The sequence below is a fragment of the Oryx dammah genome, unplaced genomic scaffold (genome assembly GCF_014754425.2).
Source record: "Oryx dammah isolate SB20612 unplaced genomic scaffold, SCBI_Odam_1.1 HiC_scaffold_28, whole genome shotgun sequence".
In the NCBI taxonomy this organism is placed as follows: domain Eukaryota; kingdom Metazoa; phylum Chordata; class Mammalia; order Artiodactyla; family Bovidae; genus Oryx; species Oryx dammah.
In genome coordinates, this window is record NW_024070212.1 from 115,323,854 (window position 1) to 115,351,285 (window position 27,432).

General features: G+C 50.2%; 1 protein-coding gene across 4 annotated transcripts; it reads right to left on the reverse strand.

The window, feature by feature from the left end:
* Nucleotides 1-547: 547 nt before the first annotated feature.
* Nucleotides 548-24,806, reverse strand: LOC120856508 (ILK associated serine/threonine phosphatase). Of its 4 annotated transcripts, XM_040231898.1 has the most exons (12): nucleotides 24,665-24,793; nucleotides 17,608-17,696; nucleotides 17,118-17,174; nucleotides 13,575-13,910; nucleotides 12,406-12,532; nucleotides 11,243-11,349; nucleotides 10,807-10,900; nucleotides 10,443-10,530; nucleotides 8,959-9,080; nucleotides 2,646-2,765; nucleotides 1,103-1,184; nucleotides 548-797 (listed from the first exon to the last, which is right to left on the reverse strand). In XM_040231898.1, the coding sequence occupies exons 4-12, from the start codon at nucleotides 13,648-13,650 to the stop codon at nucleotides 657-659; spliced, it is 957 nt and encodes a 318-aa protein (XP_040087832.1). In that variant the 5' UTR covers nucleotides 13,651-13,910; nucleotides 17,118-17,174; nucleotides 17,608-17,696; nucleotides 24,665-24,793; the 3' UTR covers nucleotides 548-656. The 4 variants fall into 4 exon arrangements, with proteins under 4 accessions (XP_040087832.1, XP_040087830.1, XP_040087831.1 ...); XM_040231896.1 differs by lacking the exon at nucleotides 17,608-17,696 and having other exon boundaries at nucleotides 13,791-13,910; nucleotides 24,665-24,806; XM_040231897.1 differs by lacking the exon at nucleotides 17,608-17,696 and having other exon boundaries at nucleotides 24,665-24,792.
* Nucleotides 24,807-27,432: the final 2,626 nt, after the last annotated feature.

A 27,432-nucleotide genomic window follows, 5' to 3' on the forward strand; every position in this document is an offset into this window, starting at 1 on the left:
GCCTCAGGCCACAGGGGGCTGCAGCGGGACTGCCCAGACCTGGAGACGCGCATGTTCCACACCTGGGCATCCAGTGGCAGCCAGACGGCGCCTGTCATCACAGGATCGGAAATGAGCGGCACTCGGGTGTTCTGGAGGGCCCGGTGGGGCACTGCTCTGCAGGGTGACAGCCTCAGCTATCCGCCTGACCTCCTGGCTGAGCCTGGGCTCACGCCGCATTAACGCTCTGTCACCTTATTTTCGTCTGCAGAGCTGAAAGCAGCCAGCTCCTCCAGCAGCCCTGGGTTCTGGCACTGGCCTGTCTACGCCAGTCACAGCCTCACACTCCCCTCTGTGAGATGCCACTTCCCCAGCCAGTTATCAGGGGCAGCAGCACAGGAGAGGAGCCCACAACTACAAAGCCTGCGTGGTGAGCAGCTCACGGCCATGACTACTGGCCCATCCGAGAGGCCCGCGACACTGAGCAAGGGAAAGACCTAAAACACATTCAAAGCAAACACGACCCCTGAAAGGTCAAGGTGTTGCTCAAGACGTAATAACTCAAAAGTCTAGAAAAAACACCTTTATTTACAGCCATGGGCATCCCACAGGAGTACACGAAACGCATAATGTGCACAACACAAAAGACGAACCTCGGAGTCAAGGCCGCGCCCGCCTCAGAGCCCTATCCGCACCACCATCACGGTGACGTTGTCTGCCGAGCCCCGCTGCACCGCCTTGTTGGCCAGCCTGTTGCAGGCGGCTTCGTAGCGGGCGTCCACGGTGGGCTTCCCTTCCCGCCTTTGGATCTTCTCGTCCTACCGGGTGGGAGAGGGGTGCTGGTGAACAGGGATCCCACGCCCCACCATTCCTGAGACGGCCCCCATGAGGGACGACTGCTCCCAGTCCCCGTGGGGGAGTGGGGAGAAACTGAGTGGTGAGCGCCCTGGATGGAGCTCCCACTCCCCTCTGGGGACACAGGAGGAAGGGGCCCGGGGCTGCACAGGGACACGGGGGGAAGGGGGCCCAGAACTTCACGGGGAGGAAGGGGGCCCGGGACTTCTCCTCTGAAGCCCAAGGGCAGCCGGAACGATGGGCACCACCCCCTTCTGAGAGCACTCACCTCCAGGCAGGACAAGATGAAGTTCACGGCTTCTTCTGGGGTAAAGACCTTGAAGAGGCCATCACAGGCCAGCAAAATAAACCTACGACATGGAGAGAAACATAAATGGGTTTTAGCAGCAAACTTTACAAAATGGCCTGGCAACGGAGGTAACATATATTTGGCCAGCTACTCAAAAGCTAAACATTTTAAAACCAATTAACGTCTACAAGATCAAGGTTAAAGCTACTTTAAAATATTTTGGGTGAGATGGTGTTCATCAAAACTGAGACTACACTGTTCACCAAAGTTAGGGATTAACCCAATCCCAGTTTCTTAGACAAACTCCAGGAAGATCACCAAGGAAGATCTATCAGGTGGTACGGCAATACACGGTTAAGTGTCAGTCACCACAGGCCTCAATCCGTTCCCCAAACTGGATGGACGCTTGGACTTCAGGCACGTCAAGTGCTCACTGCCCACGTGAAGGGAAGACAGCCATCCGCTTTCAGTGCTGGAGAGGCCTCCGTCCCTTTCAAAGTCCCCCAGGCTTCCCAGGGCAGTCTCTCTGACAGGGATGGAGGCGGTGGGACAGTTCCGGCTCTCCCACTCGTCTCTTTCCTCATTTCAACACCCAGGTCCTGGTTTTCCACCTCTGACTGGGCACTCACTCAGCAAGCATTTGCAGGCAGGTGGTTTGTGCCTGGGGCCCAGTAGGGCTCCAGTCCGAGCAGTGCTAGCCCCTTCTGCTGAGGTGACAGACCCTGGAGCGGGGCTCTGCTCTGCTGCACAGCAGGGACCACACAGGGCCTGGTCTCATGTGGCAACAAGACTCTCCCGAGGCGTCACCTGGGGAGCTGGAGGAGCGGGTGGAAACATGCCCCGAGGGGCTGAGGCAGGCATGGAGGGTGCGGAAAGGCGCCCCAGCAGCACTGGCCTCCCAGCGCCTCGCTGCCACCTCAGTGCCCACGCCCTGGATGCAGGCCCCACCCCATCCTTCTCCTGCCAGGCACAGGGCCTTATTCTCAAGCAGCTCAGAAACAGAGGTGGACAAGAGGTCTCTTTCTTCAAACTACTTTGGCTCTGCTTAAAAACCTCCCATGATTCTCCCATTATGAGCTAAAACCCAGACTGCTCAGCAGAGAACCCAGGCCTCTGTAACCTGCCCTCAAGTGCCTGCCACGGTTTCCTGACCCCACCCCCCCCCCGCCCCGTGGCATCAGCCGGCCACACCTTCATCCTGTCCTACTCCACCACCCTGGTGTCTGTCCCCCACGGGAAAGCCCTGCTTTCTGCAATACGCATGTCTCCCTCCCGCCACGGCCAAAGGTTCCCGGAGCACCCACACCCCTAAGACATACGGGACTGGACACACTTGTTCATGCGTGGTCAGGCTGGACCCATGAGAGCAGAATGGGATTTTATTTATCCCTGCACCTGGAGGGCCCAGCATGGTGTCTAAGACACGGCCGGCTGCTTGCCACCCCAGGTTCAGTATGCGAACTGGAAGAAGTCAGCAGAGAAACAAGGGAGGCGGGCCGCCCCGTGCCCCGCAAGAGCCTACCTGTCATTGGGGGTCAGCTGACAGCGTCTGATGTCTGGCACCGAAGTGACCCCGCAGCGCTTGTACTGCCCGTCCCCGATGGAGCGGGACACCTCCAGCACACCCAGGACACGCCCATCCCTGCAGCGAGAGGAGGCACATCAGACTCCACCTGAGACCAGGCTCCCAGGGCCCAGAGTCTGAGCTCAAAAGCAGAGGAGTGGGACAGGATGAAAGACGCGACCTGCGGCATCCACGTCCCTCAGCCGCCAATGACACAGCGCTGCAGCACTGTGCCGAGTCTTCCTGTCCCGGGTCATTACCGGCCCGCTGCCCCACACACGGGTGGCACCAGCGCCCCCTCAAGCTGGCTCGTGGCTGCGCCGGGCCTAACTCACTGGTCAGCCCACAGCCCAGAGTCAAGCCTGACTGGGTGCAGACCTGGCTTTGTCTCTGTTTTGTTTTTACCTTAAAGCCACCATGGGCTTCCCTGATAGCTCAGTTGGTAAAGAATCCGCCTGCAATGCAGGAGACCCCGGTTTGATTTGAGAAGGGATAGGCTACCCACTCCAGTATTCCTGGGCTTCCCTGGTGGCTCGGCTGGTGAAAAATCCACCTGCAATACGGGAGACCTGGGTTTGATCCCTGGGTTGGGAAGATCCCCTGGAGAAGGGAAAGGCTACCCACTCCAGTATTCTGGCCTAGAGAATTCCACGGTCTGTACAGTCCATGGAGCTGCAAGGAGTCGGTCACAACTGAGAGACTTTCACTTTCTTTCACTTTCAAGCCACCAGGGTTACAAACAGCTGGGATAGGGGGATATTTTGCATTTCACTCTAGATTTGGAAAATAGCTGAAAGTAACTACCCTCTGCTTCAGAAGCAAGTGTCCTTACCTTGGGTATGAACATGGTCTAATGACTTAAATACAGACAGGAGAACTCTGGACAGAATTACAGCTTTGCTCATGCTGTTTTCAGGAGAGGGAAAGGTGACTGCAGGGCCTAGGACAGCCGGTCCTGTCAGTAGGGAAAGCAGCCCCATGCCTGCTGCTCCCAAGGACAATCCTGGTGGCCACTTGCTCTGCCACTCGGGCAGCTACAACACCCGAGCACCCAGGCTCTCAGGTGTGAGACCAGAGGAGATGCCACACTCGACAAGGGGGGCCAGAGAGCTCAGCCAACCGCAGAGCTTTGTGCGGAGGTGCCGCACCACCACGGGGCTCCCAATGGGGAACACGCCCTGGAAGCTGAGCCGCCCGCCCACGGGGGTCAGGATCCCGCCGGGGCCAAGGCCGCTCTCGGAGTCAGGATCCCAACGGGGAATGCGCCCTGGAAGCTGAGCCGCCCGCCCGCCAGGGCTGGGGCCGCTCTCTGAGTCAGGATCCCGCCTGGCTCCCGGCCCTTCGCTGGCCCTCAGTCACCCTCCCGGTGGTCACAGCCAAAGCACCAGCAGCAAAGACTTGCGCTTTTATCTGTGAGCAGCTGAATAATCTTCTCAGGTACGAACAGCAGAACAAAAAGCAAGAGGGAGCAAAGGGCGCCGGCGCCGAGCTGAGGGGGAAGAGATGCGTGGGGGACTCAGCCCTCAGCGCGCCAGAGGCAGCAACTCGGAGCCCGCAGACCAGAGTGCGTCTCCAGGACCGAGGGCCGGGGCGCCTGACGCGGCCTCCTCCCGAGTCACAGACCCAGCTTGTTTCAACAAGACTGCATGCGCGCAGAGGCAGGGCCGAAGACCCAGGTGCCACCAGGACCACTCAGAGTCCACTCGCGCTTCAGAAGCCGACCCAGTGGGCTGCTGCCACTCTGCCTACCCTCGGCACAACAGGCTGCAAGGGATGTGTGTGGTGTGGGCGCCAGCCGGCTGCAGAGGCCCGGGCTGATGGAGGCTGTGCGTCACATGAGCACAGCCACACCACCTGCCCTCCGTGCCCAGCGAGTCCAACATGACTGCTCCTGGCAAGGGCTGGCCCTGAACCAGCCACGTGGGTCACGGACTGCGCCCACCCCAAGCCTCAACAGCCCCTCCACACACAGCCAGCTTCCCCCACACCGCACAGGACGCTGCGTGCTCTGTGCGGCCTCTCCCTGGCAATCCACGAGAATCCACTCTTTTCCCACTGTGCTGGGCAGGGAGTGGGTTTTGAAGTCCCAGCCCCCGAGCCAGCCTGCCTTCCCCGGAGACCTGCCACCCACAGGCCTGGCCTCCTGCCCTCCAGCACCTGCGGCTTGTGCTCCACGCAGCGTCCTTCCCGCCTCCCTTCCATCCACCTGTCAGTCAGACATCGGCTGTCCCACTGGTGCAGAGTCCATCACCAGAATCTCCTGACCGCAGTGCCTTCTGCTGGTGTTTTGATCCGGTTTTCCCTTCACAGCGGGGGAGGGGCACAGAGACCAACACCCTGGGTGCCAGGACAAGCGGAACCCTGCTCTGCCTGCAGCTCCTCTGGCCCAGGGTCACAGTGGTCTTAATGGGCTTGCGAAGCTGAGGCTAGGAGGTGGAAGCGCCATCTTCCTCCGACCGTCCCAGGACGGCAGATGCCAAGGTCCGGAGTTTCAGCAGGATGGGTACGACAGGGCAGGACTGCATCTGATTCCAGAACTGTCTCCCTGTCATCGGAGACCGTACCAGACACGCAGCACGCTGGACCCAGCAGCAGGTGCTACAGGTGTAAGCTTCCCTTCCTCGTAAAATAGACCTCAAACTGTCTTCACCTTCTCCGAGGATCCTCCTGAAGCAGCGTAAGGCGCTGCGCCCAGTCCGCTACCTCCAGTGTGACAAAGGAGGGAAATAAAGCACACACATGGAGACACGCTGGGGAGGTCAGCAGATGACGGGGGAGAACAAGACGTGGGAGCAAGCCTCTGCTCTGTGTTTTAGACAGCTAACCATGTAAATGTGGGTCTTCTTCCCTTTTAAAATCATGGTGAAATATGTAACATCCTATCGGTCATCTTCACTTCCACTTTTAAGCAAACGGCTGAGTGGCACACCAGGACTCTGAGACCACTCCCCTCCCCACCCCGCTCCCACCACCCCGTCCTGCCTTCCGTCCCAACGAGGATGCTGGCCGCTCGGGGACTCATGTAAGTGGAATCAAGCAGTGCCTGCTCTTCTGTGCCTGGCTCACTCCACTTGGCAAGCTGTCTTCAAGGTTCGTCCATGGGACAAGATTCCCTGCCTATCGAGGCTGCACGGTGCTTGCATTTCACGGAGGGCCCATGTTTTGTTTGTCTCATCTAGCGATAGACGCTTGGGTTGCTCCCACCTTGCGGCCACTGTGGAAAATGACGCTGGGCACACGGGCACGCACGTATTGGTTCAAATCTACCCCTTTGAATTCCGGGGCGCACAGACCCAGGACTGGACCTGCTGGCTCACATGGCAGGTCTATGTATTTTTATTTTTATTCTTTATTAAAGTACTGATTTACAAGGTTGTGATGGTAGATCTATCTTTAATTTGTAAGGAACTGCCATGCCGTGTTCCACAATGGCTGTGCCATGTTACATTCCCACCAACAGTGCACCAGGGCTCCTATCTCACCATGTAAATGCTTCATAATAGAGGGTAAAAGAGCCCTGAAGTTGAAAACAAAATGAAACTAATGATCATGATAACCAGAGTGTCACAAAACCACAGTGAAAACAATTATTCCACGTTTACACACAATCCTCGGTACATCCTCAGTGAGACAGACTACAGACAAGAGAACCGCAAGGAACTCACATTCAGCAACAGTGACGCTGCTGATGCTACAAGTTTCAAAAAGCTATTCTGGCAAATAAATATGCAACGTTATTAGGAACCAAGATTTTCAGGATAAAAGGAGACACTACAGCTACTGAGTCAAAGAAGTTAAGAGAAAGCCCTATAAGGCCTCATGAACGCTCAGTTTGAATGAGAAGTAGCAATCCAGACTCACAGGCTACAGAGAACACGCGCGCGCATGCGTGTCTGTGTCCTGGTTCTGTCCTGGAACAGGTGTGAGCCGATGACACTGCAGCTGACCCCAGCAGCCTCAGCATGTGGAGCTGTTTAGAGCCCGGCAGACGTGCGGAAGGCACTCCCTCCCGCTGGCCACCGAGGGCACGCGAGCAGCAAGAACACCCTGCCTCTACGGCCAGAGTCAGCGCCCTGGATGCAGAAACCCACCTGCAGGGGCTCCTGGAGCGAGGACGGGAGCCACTAGTTTCCACAACCGTGGGTGCCCTCACTCTGCAAATGGTGATGGAAGATGCAACACATACCTTGCTTTCAGGGAAAAGCTGGATCCCCCCCTGCTGGTGAAGGAAAGCCTTTCCTAACAGGATGCCTGCTACCACGTGCAGAAGGAGCCAGAAGTCGATGGTCCTCTTTGCCGGCCCTGTGAAGTAACTGATTCATGCAAGGTCACTGAGGGGTGCTAAAATCATCAGCTGAAAGGCTGACGGGCAACAGTCACAGGTGCCCAAGTGGACCTCCCCAGACTACCGGCAGACCACACACAGAAACAAGTCCTCCAACCTGGAGCCGTCTGCTGCCACATGGTGGCCAGCATGCAGCACGCATCTCCAGCAGTGATTGCACTCGGCTACTGACATGGGGGCAGGGAGAAGTGCCTGGCATCCCCATCAGATCCCTTTACTGAAAACGTGTAACCTGAATCTAAAGCAGCCTGTAGACCTAAATTCTGCTTTATAAGACAACATACAGGCGCCTTAAACGGTGCTGGTGACCCTATACAAGGGCGGACTAGGGACATGATCCAAGCCAAAGCAGAGATGATTCTTCACGGAAATACGCGAGTCCAATGCTGACAAGACCCTGGTTTCCAACACAGACACTCTGGGGACAACTGGGGAAATGAGGGCACAGATGGAATGTTAAGATAACCTAATACAAACTAAAGAATGGTTATTTTCTTAGATGTTATGTCTGCAACTAACTTTTAAATAGTTCAGCCACGCATACACACATATAAACAGACAAAGCAAATATGGCAAAATGTTAACTATTGAATCTAGGTAGTCGATATTTAAATGCTTACTATTTAAAAATTTTTTTCTGCATGTTTGAAAATCTTAATAATGAAAGTGAGAGGGCCTGGACGAAAAGAAAGTGCATGCCAGCCCCAGCCTCAGGCAGGAGATGGGCCACAGCCCAGCCTTTAGCTCGGGAACAAGTCACCCCTCCTGTCTCTGAGCACCCCCACTGTCTTCTTCAAATGGAGGGGTGCACCCTAAGTCCACACAGTTCTTAATAAATGGGGACTGGGAAACAGGAAGTAAATGCAATAGAGCTGATCTTACTTTCAGCCATAGGAATGTTAATGTCAAAATCTTTTCAAGGAGCTCAGACAAATGCAGGATTTTAAAGTTATAAGAAAGGATGGAAAAGGTGATGCTACTAACCCGGACGCTGGGGTCACACTCTTGGGCATTAGCTCCCACAAGCAGCCACTGAGGCCCAGCCACGGCACTGGCCAAGGTCAGAACCCAGTGTATAATTCTCTTTTTGCCCATGCATACAGCCACAACCCAGACCAAAATCACCTTTTACTAACCCTGGAGTTTTTTAACCAACCCTAAGAATTCTGACTCCTCTCCAGAGACCTCCGTGCACCACCAGCCAGAAACAGCCTGGAGCGACAACAAAAACTGCCCCAAGTAAACAACAGAAGAAAAAAAACACCTCCAAGGATGAGTAGCTGCCGTCTCACACTGGCATCTCACTTCTCCCTTATCTCCAACAGGCAACGAAATCTTAAACAGCTCAAACCTAAGATGAACCAGAAAACACCTCTGGTGATATTCCTAATGCCGCGTCCTTAGCCCTGCTTAACTACTTGAGAGGTGGCAGATGAACAACAAGAGCTGGCACCGTCTTCAAAGATGTAAAGAGAGATCAAACAACCGCGGCAGACCAAGCCAGGCAAGAGTGGCGCCTGGGCCTGAGAAGCTGCTCCCAGAAGCCCAGGGGTGACCAGCTTATGCTACTACTGTCTCACACTTCAGGTTTTCTCTCTGGAGAAACTGCCCAAAGTGTAGCTTATCCAGTTGTGACAAATAATAGATTTTAGGAAAGTTCCTAGGACCACAGAAAATGCTGGAAATGGTAAGCTTGAATTTGAGACAGGAATCCTTTTGGAGATGTAGGGAAGCACGTTTCTCACACACATTGTTTGCTCCCACTTGGACATACGTGAAATCCTACGACATGTGTTCACCAAGTTAGACCTCAAACAGTCTCATCATGCTGAAGACTGTACAAGGCAGAAGGCCCTACCCGCGGAGACCTCTCAGCTCACTCCACAGTGGGCCCCCTTCGTGGAGCCCCTGCCACCCCCTGGTTACCTGACATTCCCTCCGGCCTTCTGTATTCTCATTCGTTCTTCATACTGGGTTGGATTATGCTCCTTGCTGAGGCTTAAGGCCGCGTGTTTTTGACTCTCCTCGTTGTAACGACAAAGGATTGCCTGGGAAGACGAGAGTACAACAGGTGTGAAACTGAACAAGCCCGGTGCCTAACACTGACAGGGGAAGAGCAAGGTTAACAACTGACTTTCAGATTCAGCCTCCTGCTGACAAACTTGAGTTCAGAGGGTCCAGCGTCAAAAGCATCAAGTGGCAAAGTGGTGTCACACACACACAAACACTAAGGGAGAGAACTGGGTGACCACAGCCCCCTGCTCCCCTCACCAGGCCATCATCTTCCCACCTGTGATGTGACAGGGAGGTCCCTAAAAAGTACCGAGGCCCCTTGAGGCGCTACTGCTGCCCGAGCCCACACTGGCCCACTCGGTGGGGTGATCAGGTGCGTGGCCGCGTGTTTACTGTGTGGCACTTCCGCACAAACCTCTTATTCTGCAGAGGGGGAAGCCTGAGGCCCAGAGGGTAAGCATCATGCCTGGAGTCACAGAACAGGGCCAGGACTGAAACTGGGTCTGACTCCAAAGTCTCTTGGCTAATTCATACACACGCTATTTTTAAGTCCTCTGGTCTAAACGCCCGTGTACAAGAAGCAGTCCCACCAGAGAGATCCACTAGAGGGTCACCCCAACACAGACCCCACTGGGGCAGGGCTTTCATCTGGGATGCTCACGGCTCCCAGGGCCCCGTATCCCAAGTCACCCTAAAAGCACCAGGGTGGGGAGCAGCGATGTCCAGGTCTGAAGATGCTTGACGACCGCGAAGGTCACTCTGTCCAGAGGCTGCCGCACAAGCACGGAGGCTGGCTGGCAAGCGAGCGGCAGGGAGGGGCCGTCCGCCCCTGGCCAGGGCGACAGCAGGGACTGCAGAGGCCCCACGGAGCCCTCCCTCCAGGTCTGTCAGCCCCCACAGCCGGGACGCGATGCAGGCCGTCATCAGTGGGAAGCAGCTGGGTTTCCTCCCTCAGCCCTGAGTCCTGGGCTCAGCAGACATTCATCCCATCACCGAGCACTCTTCTAGTCACAGCTTTTGAGTTATTTTGAAATTACATAATTTGGAGAGGCAGGGGTTAATACTTTTCATTCATTACTATCTGAGGTCAAAGAAATGAAGACAAAGAATTGTTTAAATAGAAGTAGTTTTACTTGAGGGCCAATTAAATTCCAACTCACAGCTCTGTACCTCTCTGACAGATAGGGTGTAAGTCTTCTCAGAACAAACAGCCTCCAGTTGAGCAGCCATTCCCTGACCCAGAACTTTTAACTCTGCAACAGAGCCCTTGGAGCAGCCCCCCAAGGATGAAGCTTCAACCCCGCCGTCGTGGCTGTAACCGTACTCAACAGTGCTGCCTACAGTTCGTCCCCCTCGGACGCGCTGCTCTCTCAGTGGGCGGCACCAGAGCCACATACCCGACTGTCCCCAAGGTTGGCGATGTAGAGAGTGTTGTCTACGGCCAGGACACACGTGGCGGTGGACCCATCTTTCCAGGCAGGTTTCCTGGAAGGGGAAACACATCAGAGACACAGTCACCACCAACATGCTAGCACTCTGAGACTGAATTTCCAGAGCTGAAAGGGAAGTGTCATACTTTTTAAATGGACGGTTTCTTTGATACGTGTTTTAATTCAGATTTCATTAAGCTGTAAACGCTTACTTGGTGCTAGGATTTTTTCAGACAACGAGCATTGGCATTACACCGTATCGGAAGGCCTGAGATGCGTCTAGGACACCACACACTCCCCCACTCGCAGGCCTCCACGCGGCCACACTTACTGGCTCGAGGCTTGCCTAAGGAACTCCTCATCGGTGTGCTTGAAGGTGTCCAGAAGGCACCTTTTCACGGTCTTCTCTACGCTGATCCCATCTCCTGTGGCAGCAGGCAGGAAAGAAAGCGAAGCCTTAAGGAAGGAGACGGCCCTCCCACCACCGCCACTCTGTGTTATGGCCGAGAACAAGCTGTGCTTCCTCCACTGGAAGTGGGGGCCTGAGTACCCTCGCAAGTGCATAGGCAAGAGGCGCCATCGCCCAGAGACAGCGCCAGCGCCACGGTGGGCCCGCCGCACAGCCCCTGCTCCCCTCGGCACAGCCTCCTCTAAGCCAGGCTCTTCCGGTCATCAAGGATTCTTCGCTAAAGCCAGTGATGTCTCCCTCAGCAGCACAAAGAGCCAACCCCGAGGTGAACGCCAACCGATTGAGCTCTGAGCCTCACCTTTAGGAAATTTCCTGATTAAGTTCTGATGCAGATTCTGTGCGGCGAATTTTGAGGCTCGAATTCCTCCATGTCCATCAAAAACAGCAAAGTATGAAACCCGGGTGCTGGAATAATGAACCGAGAGTCAGCAAGATCCTCAGGCAAAGATTACTCCTCTCCATTAAAGCTTTTAACTCGAACAGCAAGCAGTAACAGTACCTAAGATAATACTGAAGTAACATCCATGACATTTTAAAATTAAAAACTCACACTTGCTTCAAAAATCAAGATCTGTTAACTCTGATTTTTCACTAATATTCAGAACACTTTTCTATTTAGAACAGATTTAGTTTTCTACTTACAGCAGATTTAGTTTTAAACACTAACACACAGACAAACACAGATAAATTACTGACAGTCAAAGACCTCTGTAAGAGAACAAGTGGCTTCAGAACTGCTGCTCAAACTCTGACTGATACCAAATTCTTAAAGCCTAGCCTACCACGCCTATTCCTATCCCCCTTTCAAGTTTGCCAGAAAACTCACACACAGATAAACAGCATTAAAAAACTGTTTCAAGAAGGAAAGAACAAATATGCTTGTGTGGAATGACATTTACTCTGCAGAGCTGCTCTTTTCCTCAAACGTTTCTAGAATCCCTTCTCAATGTGGGACATCATGAGCCATGAAACAATGAACTTATTTTGCTGAGTGTATTCTTGAGGCCCATCCATGTTGGTGCAAACAGCAAATTTTATTTTTCAACGGGTGACTGATAGCCTATTATATGTGTATATATATATTTCAGTATATAGTATTATACAGAATGTGATACATATGTATATACAAACCTCTCATATGTGGTTTATAACTCAGAATCTTACAGTGCGGCATCTACTAGTTATGGCTTGGTGTCCCCCAACTAAATCTGTTCCCAAAAGACAAGCCTCCTGAGGCTTCTCCAAAGCCCCTTTCCAGGCTCTAAAAGCAACTCTAAGCACATTCCTGCTCTCGGGGACTAGGGCTCTTCCTCCAGACCTTTTCCTTCACTTTCACTTTATGCCACTGCAGGAAAAATTCCACAGTCTGCCTTCTGCTGTTTTGGTCTCCTGGGCCTCACTAGCGCACCAGCATCAGAACAGACTTCTACGCCCCCCGGGCTGCCGGAGCAGGACACTCACATGAGAGTGGAGGGGGGCCGGCACTCCGCGGTGATGTCATTCAGGATGACATGGGCGTCTTGCATCTCCTCCCGCTCGCCCTTCCGCTCGGCCACGTAGCCTTTCAGGCCGAAGATCACCGAAGAGGCTACGAAGAGAACAAAAAGCCAATACAAAACTGCGCCCTCCTCTCCAGACGCCCTAGTCCCAGAGCAAGTGAGAGGGAGCTGCGGCTGTTCTATCCAGCAGTGTCCGAGAGCTGCCCTGCCAGGCATCTCCCAGGTGGCAAGTCTGCTACAGAAAGCAGACCACTGTTGAATGGGTGGCCTCTGCAAGGCTGAGCAGCGGAGAGGAGACAGCAGGCAACAGCAAGTCAGAACAGAACGGCTCTTCCAAAGAGAGCGCCTGGTCAAAGCACCAGAGCAAGGAGCGTGCCATCACCCCACAGAAGTGAGATGGGACCAGGGCAAGGAGCTCTTTGCAAATCTTGTCTGTCAGTAACTTCATGAGGACAGAAAAATCTCTAGTTTAGAGAAACGCAAGTAAGTAGTTTACCCCAAGTGCCCTGTTTGATACATTGGAAATATGTGTTTCCACGCTTGAGGCTGGAAGACTGAGCAAATGGAAAGATCAGCTGCTTTTACTTTAACTGAGGAAGGAGACGGAAAAAGGAGTCCACTGGAGGCGTAGAAACTTCTCTTTAAGGGCTGGTCTGAGCTCATTTTCTGACACTGAGAGCCACGTCCGGGATAGATGCCCTTCCTGAAGGGCGCCCGCTGGCAAGCACAGCGCTCTGCAGGCTCCAGGCAGTGACAAGCCACACAAAGCCTGCATCTTCACGTCCTCCACGGGAGCCTGCAGCCTCCACGGGAGATCACTGACCGCACCCAACAGAGTGGCTTGACGGGCGCAGGTCAGTAAAAACCCACAGCTTTCTATCTAGCTGGTACTCTTCACTTATTCCTCGTGTACTGTGACACGTTACAAAGCTGACGACAAATTTCAATTGCTCTTTCCAGCCTCAGGTCATCTCTTGGGGCGCTGCCTGCAAGCTCGTCACAGAATTCCAAGTGCTAATCAACAGGCGGAGGTCAAGGACATGTAGTCAGAGAGAGACTGGGAGCCCACAAGCTAACCAAGGCCGAGTAAACCTGTCTCTAACCCCAGAAGGACCAAGGCAGGTTTCCAACCTGACCGAAGGTGAGTAAGAGATGGAGCGCATGGAGAGCAAAGAGTGAGGAAGCACGCGTGAACTCGGAAATCCATGTGCAAACAGGGAACCCTATCCACTTCTTAAACACAGACACAGAAAGGAAGTGTTATCATTGGAAAGCTAAGCTTGTTTTTGCTCTGGGTTGTCTTACAATATGAAGTCTAATACATTTGTTTTCAAACTGTCTGAAAACCTTTACAAACTTTCTTTTCCACAAGCTCTTCGCTGCCATTCTTCTCTTCATCAGAGGCTTTTCTCTTTGCTCCTTTCCCCTCATTCTTTACCTCCTGGGATATCGACGTGTCCAGAGAACCTGGAAATATACAGGAAAAACCAGACAGAAACACAGCTATAGACGTTAAAGTCCCGAGCAGACCCAGCTCCCTCCCAGCCCTTGGAGACGAAAGGACATTCGAGCGAGGCCTGGCAGAGAGGGAGGCTCAGTGGTCATAGCCATGCCTCTGAGGGGTGGGGCAGTGCCCTGGGTGCCCACAGTGGGAGACCACAAATAAAATACAGGCCCTGCTCAGATGGCCTCGAGAGGTTATGTGAGAGGCTTCTCAGTGGTAAAAAAAACACACATTCATACTTTGAGGCTATGGCACACACATCACATGGTATTTTATATCCACAAGCTCTTACGTATACATTTTCTAAAACCTGCAAAGTGAAACATCCTGAACCAGCCCAGAAACACTAACAAAGGCTTAAACTGAGACCAATATCAGGCTATAAGAGCCGTCTGTATCCTGAAAGGCAGAACAGCACTGCTAAAGCCATTCCCGCTTGCAAAGGGGTGGGTGTCTATTCAAAGCTGAGCTCAGGGAGCCTGCAGCGAGTGCGCACTGCGGAACAGAGTCTAGCTTTAAGCCTCAGTTCTGCCATTTGCAAGGGGTGTGCCCTTAAGGCAAGTCACTCAACCTGCAGGCCTCAGCTTCTTCACCCACAACAGGGAGGAAAGTGTCCTCTCAGAAGGCTGTTTAAAACTGATGGGGAAACTTATGGAAAGCTTTCATCACAGTCCCTGGCCCATCAGGTGTCCCATGAATGGCCCTAGTATTCTCTTCATGTAGGTATAAAAGCATACAGCCATTTATTATTCATTCAACTACTCTTTGCCAGACCTTTCTGAGTACTGAGGGGAAAAGGGAAACATTCTTGCCCTCAAGAATAATCAGTTACTTGCAAGGACAGATTTCCGGAACCATGTAGCACACACATCCTACCCCACATGGTAAGGCAAATTAACTGGGACAATGTCATGGATCTCTCAGTGGTCTCTCCATTAGCCTCCTGCCACTTACTGTTTGTGTTCCAGTTTCCCAAATGTGTATAAAGAAAATCTTCCTTTCTTTTAAATTGGAAAACAGAGAAATTTTTTGGACTGTTACTGCCTTCAAAGTGAATTACATTGTAATCAGAGAATGTGGTCTACATATGATATTGATTCTGTACTAGGACTTACTTTATGGCCTAGAATGTAGTCAACTTTTGTAAATGGCTCTTGCCTGCTTGAGAAGAAGAGTAAGTCTTCTCAAGAAATCCTAAATATTGGATACAAGATTGGATTTTACATCCAAAAAAAAAAAAAGCTTTTAACAATGGTGTTGGAAGTCCTCTAAGTTACTATTAGTTTATTGCCTTTTGCCCTAAGGATAACGAAGACATAACTATCCTGAACCCTCCTTTAACTAAATCTATTCAGAGCCCTAGCTGCACACTTTAACTTTAATTATAACTGAGAGCACTGTCTTTTATTAGGAAGGTTTTAGGGTGAACTGTATGAGAATGCTGTAATATTTTTGTATGGACACACAGCCTGAAAATCTGAGAATTCTTGTGAAAGATGACTGTGATACTTTTTCTAAATACAGAAATGTGTGTGCACTAAGTCACTTCAGTCATGTCTGACTCTGAAATTCTAGTGACTGTAGCTGGCCAGGCTCCTCTGTCCATGGGGTTCTCCAGGCAAGAACGCTGGAGTGGGTCGCTGTGCCCTCCTCCAGGGGGTCTTCCCGACCCAGGGCTCGCACCCGCGCCGCCTGCATCTTCTGCACCGGCAGGAGGACTCTTCACCACTTACTCGCGCCACCTGGGAAGCCCAAATCTAGGGAAAATACTAACTTAACCCATACTTGGTTAGACTAATTCCAATCACTCGCTGCTGCTGCTAAGTTGCTTCAGTCGTGTCCAACTCTGTGCGACCCCATAGACGGTAGCCAACCAGGCTCCCCCGTCCCTGGAATTCTCCAGGCAAAAACACTGGAGTGGGTTGCCATCTCCTTCTCCAGTGCATGAAAGTGAAAGGTGAAAGTGAAGTCGCTTAGTCCCGTCCGACTGTTAGCGACCCCATGGACTGCAGCCTACCAGGCTCCTCTATCCATGGGATTTTCCAGGCAAGAGTACTGGAGTAGGGTGCCATTGCCTTCTCCTCCAATGACTTAGTAGTAATTAATTAATAATACAGAAAAATATACTTGAAAAGCAGCAAGTGTTCTATCTGACAACATAAGGAAGGTCATTTCACACTAGAAGATACTCACATATGAAAGGACAGCCTGCATCCGCCCTGCCCCCCACTATCGCCCTGCCCCACCCCCTCTGGGGGAGTTCCATGTGAGAAGTCCTCAGACGGAATAACAGACTCGTCATGTATGACAACCTACAGGAATCTGCTCTGTTTCCCCTTCTGTTCAATTGGGACGTAAAAGGAAAAGTTAAACATTTACAGAAACAAGTAGAGCCCGGGTTAATAGGCTTGACAAAATGAAATCAACAAAAAGAATGCTGAGGACAAACATAAAAGCACTGACTGGAAATTAATTAACTAAAGTCTTAAACTTCAAGAATTCAAATTCCTGCACGCCGTCTATACCAGTCAGTAAAGCAGTGTCAATCCAACTTCACTTAAAGATCACAATTCTTTCCATTTTGTAAGTGGCATAAAACAGAAGACTAATTTATCAGGGATACTGAAAATATATTTTCAGTGTGAAATGTGAAAAGTACTTCACATATAAATGTGGAAAGTACTTCACATATTCAGATACTTTTCTGCTGGATACATCTGGATCTGTCAGGAATATAACAAGGCAAAACTACAATGACAGACTCAGATTTTTTTTTTTTTTAAAGAACATTAATAACAGAGGTCAAAGTAGATGACTGAATTCTTAAAATTCCAAGGAGCAGAAAATAATCACCAAAAAGTGATGCAGTATTTATGTATATTTTTGCTTCCCAACTGAGGGTATCTATTGAGTTTAATTTGTTTGTTTATTCTTTTGGCGGGAACCTAGTTCCCCGGTCAGGGATCAAACCTGGACCCCAGCAGAGAATGCACTGAGTCCTAACCATTGGGCTGCCAGGGAATTCCCGCTATCTATTAGTTTTAATAAACCTTATGTAGTATTATGATTCGTCATCCTAAGGCTTTTTACAGCTATAAGTAAACACACTTTATGTAAAACATCATATATTATTTCTATCGGCACATTGGACTAGCTTCCCTACCACTTACCTGGATCGCCACTGCTGGCTGGCGGGAGATCGTCAAAAAGCAAAGGTCCCCCAGAGCCTGAAACACAGCAGAACACCGAGTGAGCCCACAGAGCCGGGGCGGGGGGGGGGACGGCGCACATATCCGAGTCCATCCCACCAGGATGCCCACACAGGCCGTAGCTCTCGTGCCAATCCAGTGCAGCTCATGCTGTGCACACAGCGTCCGGAACCTCCTTTAAGTCTCATCACTTCAAAGGAGACGGAAAACCTGCCTTAGAGTTCAGTCTTATTCCACCAGTAAAACAGACGCTCCGATGAACCAGAGAACACTGCTCAACATCTTCGCGCAGTTCCTCAGGGCTAGCAACTAGTGGATTTTTCTGCCTTACCTGAAGCCACGGATTCAAACTTAAGACAGTCCAACACCTAAAACATCAGTGTGTTGAAAACGGGGGAAAGGGAGAAAGACTGAGACAACTACAATCCCAGGATGACACGTTGACACACACCTGGGAGAGCCTGGAGACTGTGCCTGAGTCAGTACTGCTGGCCGGAGGGAGACGGTCAAAGGGCAGAGGTGCTTTCTGAGCTTCTTTCCCTAGAACACGGAACACCTGCTTAGAGAGCACGTGGACACCGGCCAGGTGGGGCTTGGGGGGGGGGGGTCTTCTGCAATAAGGCAGCTAGTGAATTCAGATCTTCTCTCTACTGGACTGAGTAACTGTTTCCAAAAGTACTTTCTCAAAGTAATTTAATATGGACATTTGTTTCCAACAGTTACAGTCAATATACAAGCAATGAAGGACAATCCAACAGGAATTTTAGGGGCTACTGAGTGTTTTGAGGAAAACAAGTATTTTTCTTGCTAATTTCAGTACTGAAAGGAACACATTTTAAAAAACCTTTCTTTAAGAGTGAATCCTGAGAAGAAAAAACTGATTCTAGAGCAAAACAATAATTCTGTCTCAGTACCTCAATAAAGGGACTCTTCAAAGATCTACCTATCTTAAAATATCCTATTTCAATAACATTCTGAACTAATTACCAAGTAGAATCTTAAACACACAAGCAGAGAGATGGTGAGAGGCCCGAATCTGTCTTACCCTGGTGTCTCCAGCACAGAGCCCAATTCAATAGGTATCTATGAAGAAAATGAGGAATTTTAGATACTCCAAGACAAACTCAGGAAAAAGCTAAGAAATCTTTCTATTTAAAAACCTAAAGATTTACCTAACAAAAGTACCTGTCTTAATGGTTTATACTCAACTATCCCTTTCCACATAAAATTCAATCATTATCCCTTCTCCAGCTTTCCTCAAAATTTCTACTGAAGTTACGAAACATACGAACCAGCCCACAGGAATGTGGGGGAAACAACAGGCTAAAGATGAAGATGTGGATGCCCACGTCCTCCGAGATTGCGCACACTGATCTTGTTCCTCAGAGCTCAAGTACAGAAACGCACCCATTTAAAAACCAAGTCAACACGTGTGCCCCAAAAGTTTCATCCGTATTGTCTTTCTGCCTAGAAACGAGCTGGGTATCAACTCTACTTTTTTACAAACTAAAAATTTTAAGTAAAATTTATAAACTCCAAGGAAAGAAATTTCTTCAGGAGTCTTTAGGTCAGAAGTACATTAAATACCTGATAAATTCCTAACTTAACCAAAAGTAACTCTTTTGCTTTATACCCGTAACACAAATAGGAAATGGCTATTTCATTAAATTACCATTTTCTCCCTTAGGATTATCATAAAGACGTTAAGTAATTATAAGTAGTTTCACTTTCCCCACAAGTGACACACTCTATGGGAGTAATCCAAAAACAGCATTAGAACATTAAAAGGCATTTAGGATAACCACTTACTCACTCTACTATTCCTCCCACAAGATTCACTAATATTTCAGCAGGCCACTTCCAAGGGGAACTCAAACCGTACTAGTCTAAGCATCAACATATCCATTCTAACAGACTCCAAACTGAACAGGATGACCCAGAACAGTCGCACTATATTCAGTGGGGTCGGAGCACCAGGCATCTTGGGACAGAGGGACATTGCAGGGAGGAGGCCAACCTGAAGAGCAACCAATCCTTCCACTTATGCAGGGCCACATTTTAATTTCTGAATTAAACTACCTCTCTATATCAGGTCTTTCCAAATCCAGTGTCCAAGGCAGGGAGGCGGGGGGAGTCCTCTTTTACCCAGGTAATACATTTTCAGTCCTGGCAAGCATTCCTCATAAGAGGGTTTCCAGCTCAGCACTAGCCTGGCCGCTCTCCTTTGTTGAATTAGTAGAGTGCCTCAAACCTACTACCAGCCCCAGAGAACAGCCTCTCTTCCCCTGCTGAACAGAGTGAACCTCAACTGCTCTCTGTCACTCTAGAATATTCTGAGTGGTACTGCAATTAAACACAGTGAGATCATCTCAGAGTTTTGTTGGCCACAACTGAGAATGGCTTATGCAAATGATACTAAACATTCACTGCCTGCCAAGAACTACTCCAGTGCTCTACCTATTTTCATGGATTGAGCACTTACAAGAGTCTTATGGAGTGGGTACTGTTACTATGGGTACTTACTGATGAGGAAACGGATGCACTTGTCTAAGTAACTGTCCAAGAGAAGTGCCAGTGAGCAGCGGAGGTTGAAACGCAGGCAACCTGCTTTCCCAGCACATGCTCTTGGTGAGGTGTTAAATACTGCCTCCTCGCTGTTACTGGAACTCCCCAAGGATCATTTAACCTTTATACAACCCCCCAAAGATAATCCTAAGGCTCTATAAGATCTCTGGAGTACCTTTCTACATCATCATAAGGATCAAAGTTAGAACAGTTTGCATCTTTAAAAACAATCTGTACATCACAGATGCTATAAAGGGAACTTCCGGTTAGCCAGAACCTTACATTCTGTGTTGGATAAATAGTAATTCAAAGTATCTGGGGCTGCAATCATTGGACCATGTGTGACCTTGACCTTAACTTTAGAAGTAGTCCCTGAGTTCTAAATACAAGAACTCTCACAAAGAAAGAAACAAGACAGAAAACAGGTTTCTCATGACAGTTAATCTCATCTAGATTTTTTTTTTTAAGTTATTTACATTCTGAAGCTAAGTCTACTGAAAGTTACATATCAGGCTGACAAAAATACTCTTGGGCTGATCATATTCAGGTTAGCAAAAAATTGCTACTTATAGCAACAGAAAGCTTAAATATTTTGCCTAAATTGCTTTTTGTACCTGAATTTTCTTTTTAACTATAAATGCGATACAGTTGACCCATGGATACAAAGGGCCAACTATACCACACCATTTTACATAAGTGACTTAAGCATCCTCGGATCTTGGGATCTGAAGACGACTCCAGACCCGATCCCCCGCAGAGAGTGACGGACAACTGTGTATGTTTTCCAAATACCACAGATGTATTAGAAAAAGGCCCACTTCCCCACCTATCCCCACCAGAATAACACCTTAGCGTATACTTTCCATTTCCCTTCATGCTCATTTATTGATCATAGATGTTCATTTTAATTTTTAAAAGGGAGAAATACACTGTATACAATGCTGCTGCTGCTAGGTCACTTTAGTCGTGTCCGACTCTTTGCGACCCCATGGACTGCAGCCCGCCAGGCTCCTCTGTCCATGGGATTCTCCAGGCAAGAACACTGGAGTGGGCTGCCGTTTCCTCCTCCAGGGGATCGTCTCAACCCAGGGATCGAACCTGTGTTTCCTGCGGCCCCTGCACTGCAGGAGATTCTTTGCCGTGAGCCACTGCCACCACTATATACGATACTCTACGTACACCACTGTTCATGCACGCTGGGTCTAAGATTCTTTCCAGCGGTCGCCCACTATCCTACAACATACAGGAAGCACTGCCACTCACTTGTCCGGGTCCTTTACTGATGGGCATACAGGGTGATTCTGGTTTATTACATGACAATGCCATAATGAACAGCCCAAGACTTATAACCTCATTTTATCTGCCAGACTGCTGATCAGAAAGTAAATAAAGAAATTTGACAAATGCCAAAATGTGTCCCCAAAAGAGTTGGTTTAACTTTCACTCTCAACATACTTTATGAAAATGTCCATTTCTCTAAATGCTCATTATCGTGCCAATTTTTAAATCTGACGAGTGAGAAACATGGCACACCAGTGGCCTGCTGTTCCTTCCCAGTGACTGGGGAAGCTGAGCACCAGTTCCCATCAATCGGCGCCTGCATTTCTTCTGTAAACTGTCAGGATACATCCTTTGACCATTTTTCTAATGGGTCACCTCTTTTTCCTGTTAATTTGTCTGAGCTTTTCCCTTACCAGGGGTAGTAACCTTTAGTAATGGTACCACGACTATTTTCTCTCAGTTTGTCTTTTGCCTTTGTGCTACTTTGGCTGCAAAAACTTTTTATTTTCACATAGCCAAATCCATTTTAATTTTTTTATGACTTTTTTCTTACTAACCCTGAAGTTTTACAATTAGTTCAAGTTTTTTCTAATACCTTAGCCTTTATTTTATATTTAGCTCTCCAATTTCATAAAAAGAAATATTTTGAGGATGCCTTGCGTATCAAGTATTTATTTAGTCAACAGCAGACCATCCGTTTTCAAGCGTACTGGTGTAGTGAAAGAACCACCCTATAAAACAGAAACCAGATTACTACACAAATGACTTTAAACCAAGACACCTTTAACTTGTTCAGACTACCAAATATAAGCTGTCAATCTTCAAAGACATCAATCAGTACTTTAATGACTATGATATTGCAAAGAGTCCGACATGACTTAGAGACTGAACAACAAGCAAAGAAATTCCATTTCCATCTGATGTGAACAAATACACGCCCTCTTTAAATAAGTATGTATACTGTACTTTAGAAACTTGATTTCACTCAACAAGCAAAACCTGTTAAGGGTTGGGATGAAAACCCTTAATTCAGCACAAAATCTGAAAACATTTACTGTATTCTTTCCATATTTTTCTTCAGATCACAAAAAGTAAGAGGTTTGGTATAGGAACATTAGATGTGATGTTCAAAGCAAAAATCAAGACACTAAATAAAATACACTTGACATGATCAGAGGAGTGGATATTTCTTCCCTTTGACACTTGGCGTTTTCACAGAATCCATTTAAGAGGGCATTTCCCCCTCTTTGGAATAGCTGTGAAAGTTAACTCATAGAGTAACCTCTACAGAGCGTTAGCATCTGTCAGCACTGAGCACAGAGCCTCTGCTTCCCTCCACACAGTTCCCTCTAACCTGTGGGTAACAGTAGGAGGCAACACTAATTTTTCAGATGCAGGAACAGCCACAGAAGACAGTAAGAGCAGAATTAGGATCTGAAACCAGTCTGAGTACATGCCCCAAACAACTCTTCTAGGGTCTGTGAAAATGACTAGGTCTTTTATTGTTCCTGCGTTAGCTCAGAAATCTGTGACACCCGTACATCCTTTGAGGGCTATGACGGTGGCAATCTAGCCTCCTCTCTCCATCTACTTCAAGAAGCCAACTTTATTTTCCTCTCATTCACTCTAGATTCAATGTTATCAACAATTTTTCAGAAACAAAAAGTATGACATTTGAGTTAAATTTTCAAAAATCAAAGTACTTTTACAAAACCGTGAAATCAGTTTCTGTTCTTGTTCAAATGAATTTTTTTTTTAACCTGTTAAGTTTAATCTTACTGGTCTTAACTAAATGCCTGTCAAGATAACTTTGGGTTCTGATTTTGTACTCACTTTAGTACTTATCCCTGTCAGCGTTCTGTCATCAACGAACTCAGAAAGCATGCCTTCTTTGCTTTTAAAGCTATTACGGAAAACACACCCAGCCAAGGAGAACCCGTGGCAGTGGCAGCACACTCCTCACAGGCAGGAGGCAGGCCACTGATCCACTCTTCAGGGAACCCGGGTTTAAACAGCTCGCAGCACCTCTGCCACCCTGTCGTCTCAGCCAGGGTTGGATATGTCCTTCCAGGGACCAACATAAAGACTCTTCAAGTTTTGTATCTTTCAGGGGTCCCTTCCGCCTGAGTGGACCCAAATTAATTTCAGGTAGAAAGTGATGGTGATTAAAGAAAATGACAGGCTTACAGGTGCATCTGCAAATGCAAACTCTGCCCCAAATATATTCAGACAGAAGTTATCCTCCACCAACAGAGTCAAAAAGACTGCATACACAAGCCAGCGTTTTCACCCACGAGAACAATCTAGAAAAGAAATCTAGGAAACAATCTACAAAATGAGATATTCTGCCGGGAAAACAGTGCCGTTACTGTGACTAGTGGCCTCCCAAGACTGGCGTGGCGTCCACATGTGACATGACAGAATCCAGGCCGGACGGAGGGCAGAACAACCCCTTCTTGGGAGCCGTCTTCATGGATCCGAGTCGCAAGTCGCGACTCCTCCACGTTGGATGCGCAGGCAAACCCGAGAGCCAAACGTTCCCCAAAGAGCACACTGTTCCCTCGCCTAGAATCTCTGCAAATTACAAGTCTATCCATCTTTGGAGGCCCGAGTCCAGCACCACCTCCCACCCAACTCTCCGTTCACGGACCACAAACATCCCTTTCCCGGGACATTCAGCATTTCCCAGTCATTAACTTTGGCCCTATTCGATGTCAACCACTCGCATTCAGAATTCGGCTTCTCTGAAAGCAAGCAAACGCCGGGTGTCAGTCACCTTCGTATGCCCCTAGGACAACAGCAGTTGCCGAACCAGGGTCTCCAGACCCCCTCCCGGGCTGTCCAACAAAATCCGCTGCGGATTTCGTAACACAGAGGCCGGGCCTCACCTTCCGGGCTTGCAAGCTGAGTGGGGCTGAGCTGGGCCTGGAATCTTAAAAGTGTTCTGAAGAGTTTCCACGTTTTCTGCCACCGAGTTAGGCTGGGGGGCGGGGTTGGGGGGGGGGAAGTCCTAAACCACAGCATCCAGCTGAATGTCTTGCACCTGAAAACGTGAATAAGTCTTGCCAAATTCGGCCTGGGCGCGGCTGTAACCCGCCGGACAGAGGACCAGGCGTGGTGGTCCCCGCACGGCTACCCCGTGGAGCTCCGATCCCCGGCCTTCGGGACGCGCACGGCGGCCGAGGTCAGGGGGCAGCCGGGGGTGGGGAGCGGACCGGGAGAATGGTCTTCCCTTTGGGGAGAGGGGACTTCCTGGGGCCCAGAGGGAACAACAAAAAACTACTCCAAGTCATGAGACAAGATCGGAGGACGCAGAGAGAACGAATCCTCTCTCTGAGCCTCAGAATCACGAGCAGCCGAGCCGGGGACCACTTCAGTCGCCGGGGTACACGCGGAACACAAAGCACAGGAAAACGCTGAACCGGGAGCGCGCCCGGGACTACCAGCTCCCCAGGCGGCCGGTCGGCACGCAGGCCGGCGGCGCGGGGCTCCCGTGAGCGAAAGCGGCCGCGCACAAAGGGCGCCGGGGCGCGCGCGGCCTTTCCTCCTGCGCAGCGAACATGGCGGAGGCCCGGCTCCCCGCGCCGGTGCAGGCCGCGCTCGCCCTCCCGCGCGCCCGCCCGCCCTCCTGGCCCTCACCGGCCCGGCGGCCGTCCGCTTACCAGCAGCCGGCCGCGGCGAGCGCTCGGGCTCCGGCAGGTCCCCGAACAGGTCCATGACGGAGGCTGGGCGGCGGCTGCGGCACACGCGCAGCCCGCGACCGGCGGCGGGCTCCACACCCTGCGGCGGCTGCGGGGCGGCGGAGGCGGCGGCGGCCCGGAGCCGTCAATCACCCAAGGGCGGGCCCGGAACGCCACCAATCGGCGCACGGCGTGGCCCTGCCGCCCCAGAGACCTGCGCGCGGGCGGGGCTGTGTGGGGGCGGGGCGACGGCGCGCAAGCGCACTGGGTCCAGCTTCCGCCGCCAGAGGGAGCTGGTAACCTGCCCGGCTTGCTGACGTGAGGCTGACGGCGCCATGTTCTCCGCGCACGCCTGGCCCGGGGTCCTCCAGTTTTCTCTGGGCATAGGCGTTGGATTCCGAGAAGGCCCCTTCCAGAGAAACAAGTCTGCTCTCAAGGGAAGCTGTAGTGAGCCCTGGTGACCCAGAAGACTTTATGGGATTTTCACGTCGGTTCCGTCCCGCCATCCCTGGCCAATTTGAGTTTAAGAAGCAGAATCTTGTTGGAGCGAACCCTTGAGATGCAGGGTGGAGAGGAGGCATCTCTGGACTTGTCCGCTCCCATCTGGACACGTGGGGAAGAGGGGAAAACCAGCGACCATGGCGGTGACATCGGGGAGCTGGCCTGGCACGCACAGCTGGCCTCTGTGTTCTACTGAATATGCAGAGTTCCATGAAACGTAGACATCAAGCTCTGATGTTAGATCCACGGCAAAAACGAGGCCCCTCCATACTTGTTTGAACACAGACAGGAGAAGAACATTGTCCAAGCCACGAAAATGACCAAACCTCCTACTGTCTCAGCCAATCAGAGTGACTGCTCATTCTTTACCAGGTACAGGTTTAACTTTTCTCTAGTCTCTTGTCTTTGTGATGCAATCTAGGAAGACATCTGCTCAAGGAATTGCTTCCTTTTCCTGACATCCAATCCGGAGTGGACTGGCTTCCTTAAACGTTTTCCCCACATCAACTAACACAACTGAAATGTAAATATCAGTAGTTGCTGTGCAGTCGCCTAGTTGTGTCCCACGGTGACCCCATGGCCTGCAGCACACCAGGCCTCCCTGTCCCTCACCATATCCTGGAGTTTGCCCAAGTTCACTGTCCTTGCATTGGTGATGCCCTCCAGCCATCTCATCCTGTGACGCCCTCTTCTCCTGCCCTCAATCTTTGCCAGCATCAGGGTCTTTTCCAATGAGTTGGCGTTTCACACCAGATGACCAAAATACTGGAGCTTCCGCATCAGTCCTTTCAGTGAATATTCAGGGTTGACCTCCCTTAAGATCGACTGTTTTGATCTCCTTGCTGTCCAGGGGTTTTTCAGGAGTCTTCTCCAGCACCACAGTTCAAAGGCATCAATTCTTTGGCATTTTGCCTTTACGGTCCAAGGGTATACCTACACATCCCTTTACTGCGGTTTCCCATGGTGATGGTCTCCCTCGCCGGGATGAAGCACAAGCTCAGCTCCGTGGACTACAGATTACTGATTTCTGGTGATCTCTGGCTAAGGACACTGTTGGCCCAGCAAGCTTTCATGCTGCACATCTACGCTACTGTTTGAAACCCTCAGGCTCTTTCCTCTCCCTTTAGCAGATGAACTGCCTCCTCCCTGCAGGTGTGCTCTAAAAGAATAACAAAGCCCCATTTCCTCACCTCTCTTCCACTTTCCGACCCACCCCAACCTTGCTTCACTTCATCACTTCTCCAAACACCTCCTGCTCAGCTCATCAGTGAATTCCCACTGTGATGCTAAAGGGAACTGAGTTTTTTAGTCCTCAATTGCCGTCAGCCTCTCTTTCTGTTTCGTTTGTGGGACATGTCACTCAGTTTTGTTTGAAAGTGTTCCCTGTCTGCTTTGCAGGCCCACTTCTGCCTGGTTATTTGTTGAGGAAACTCTTTAATACTTGATCCTGGGTCCTCCTCACCCCACACTCCCTCCTTTAGCAAGTCTCATCCACACATGGCTTGAATTTCCAGTTATCTAAATGTGGTTTGTTCATTTGTGTTTCCTACCAGCTCCAGATCCACATGTTCATATATCATTCATGTGATATCTCAGGGATGTCTCACAAGTTGCTCAAACTCAATATGTGCTAGCTGAAATTGTGAGCTGCAGTATGAAGAGGGCCACAGCAAGGAATGGAAGGTGGCTTTCAGTTGGCAGAAAAGGAGGCCTTCAAGAGCACGAGAAGAAATGAGTGCTGCAAACGGCTACATGAGCATGAAAATGGGTCCTTCCTAGTCAAGCCTCAGATGAGACTCCAGTCCAGACCGACACCTCAATTGCAGCCTTGCAGAGGACTCCTGACCCATGAAAACTGCAATAACAAGTGGATGTGCTTTTAAGCTACTAAATTTGTGGTAATTTGTTACACAGCAGTGGATAACAAATACATCCTCCATCACCAAGTCCTACCAGTTTTATCCCCTGACCCCCATGCCCACCAAGCCTGTGTCACCAAATCACAGCCTCCTTTCTGGCTTCCGCTTCAGGCCTTTCTTCAACTCATCTTTCTCTGTCTTGTCCCAGCACATTTTCTCATGTGGGTCCTTTGGCTTGGAATCTTCTTCTGTCCCCCCTGCTTCTGGGAAATCTGATTTATTCCTCAAACTTTGGTCATCAGTTACTCAGGAAAACCTCTCTTGAGTGTCCGAAGTACAACCCCCACTTGGCACCTCTCCTCAATGGGTTTTGTCATGGTTGCAGTTTTG

Bases quoted from the DNA above. Each gene is read 5' to 3' on its own strand.
- LOC120856508 (XM_040231895.1), bottom strand. From the start codon at position 17,250: ATGGACTCGGATATGTGCGCCGTCCCCCCCCCCGCCCCGGCTCTGTGG. The intron at 11,350-12,405 runs GTGAGTGTCCTG...TCATTATTCCAG, and splicing joins CGGCCCCCCTCCACTCTCAT to CACCCGGGTTTCATACTTTG. The intron at 2,766-8,958 runs GTAACCAGGGGG...CTCTCGCTGCAG, and splicing joins AAGGCCGGAGGGAATGTCAG to GGATGGGCGTGTCCTGGGTG.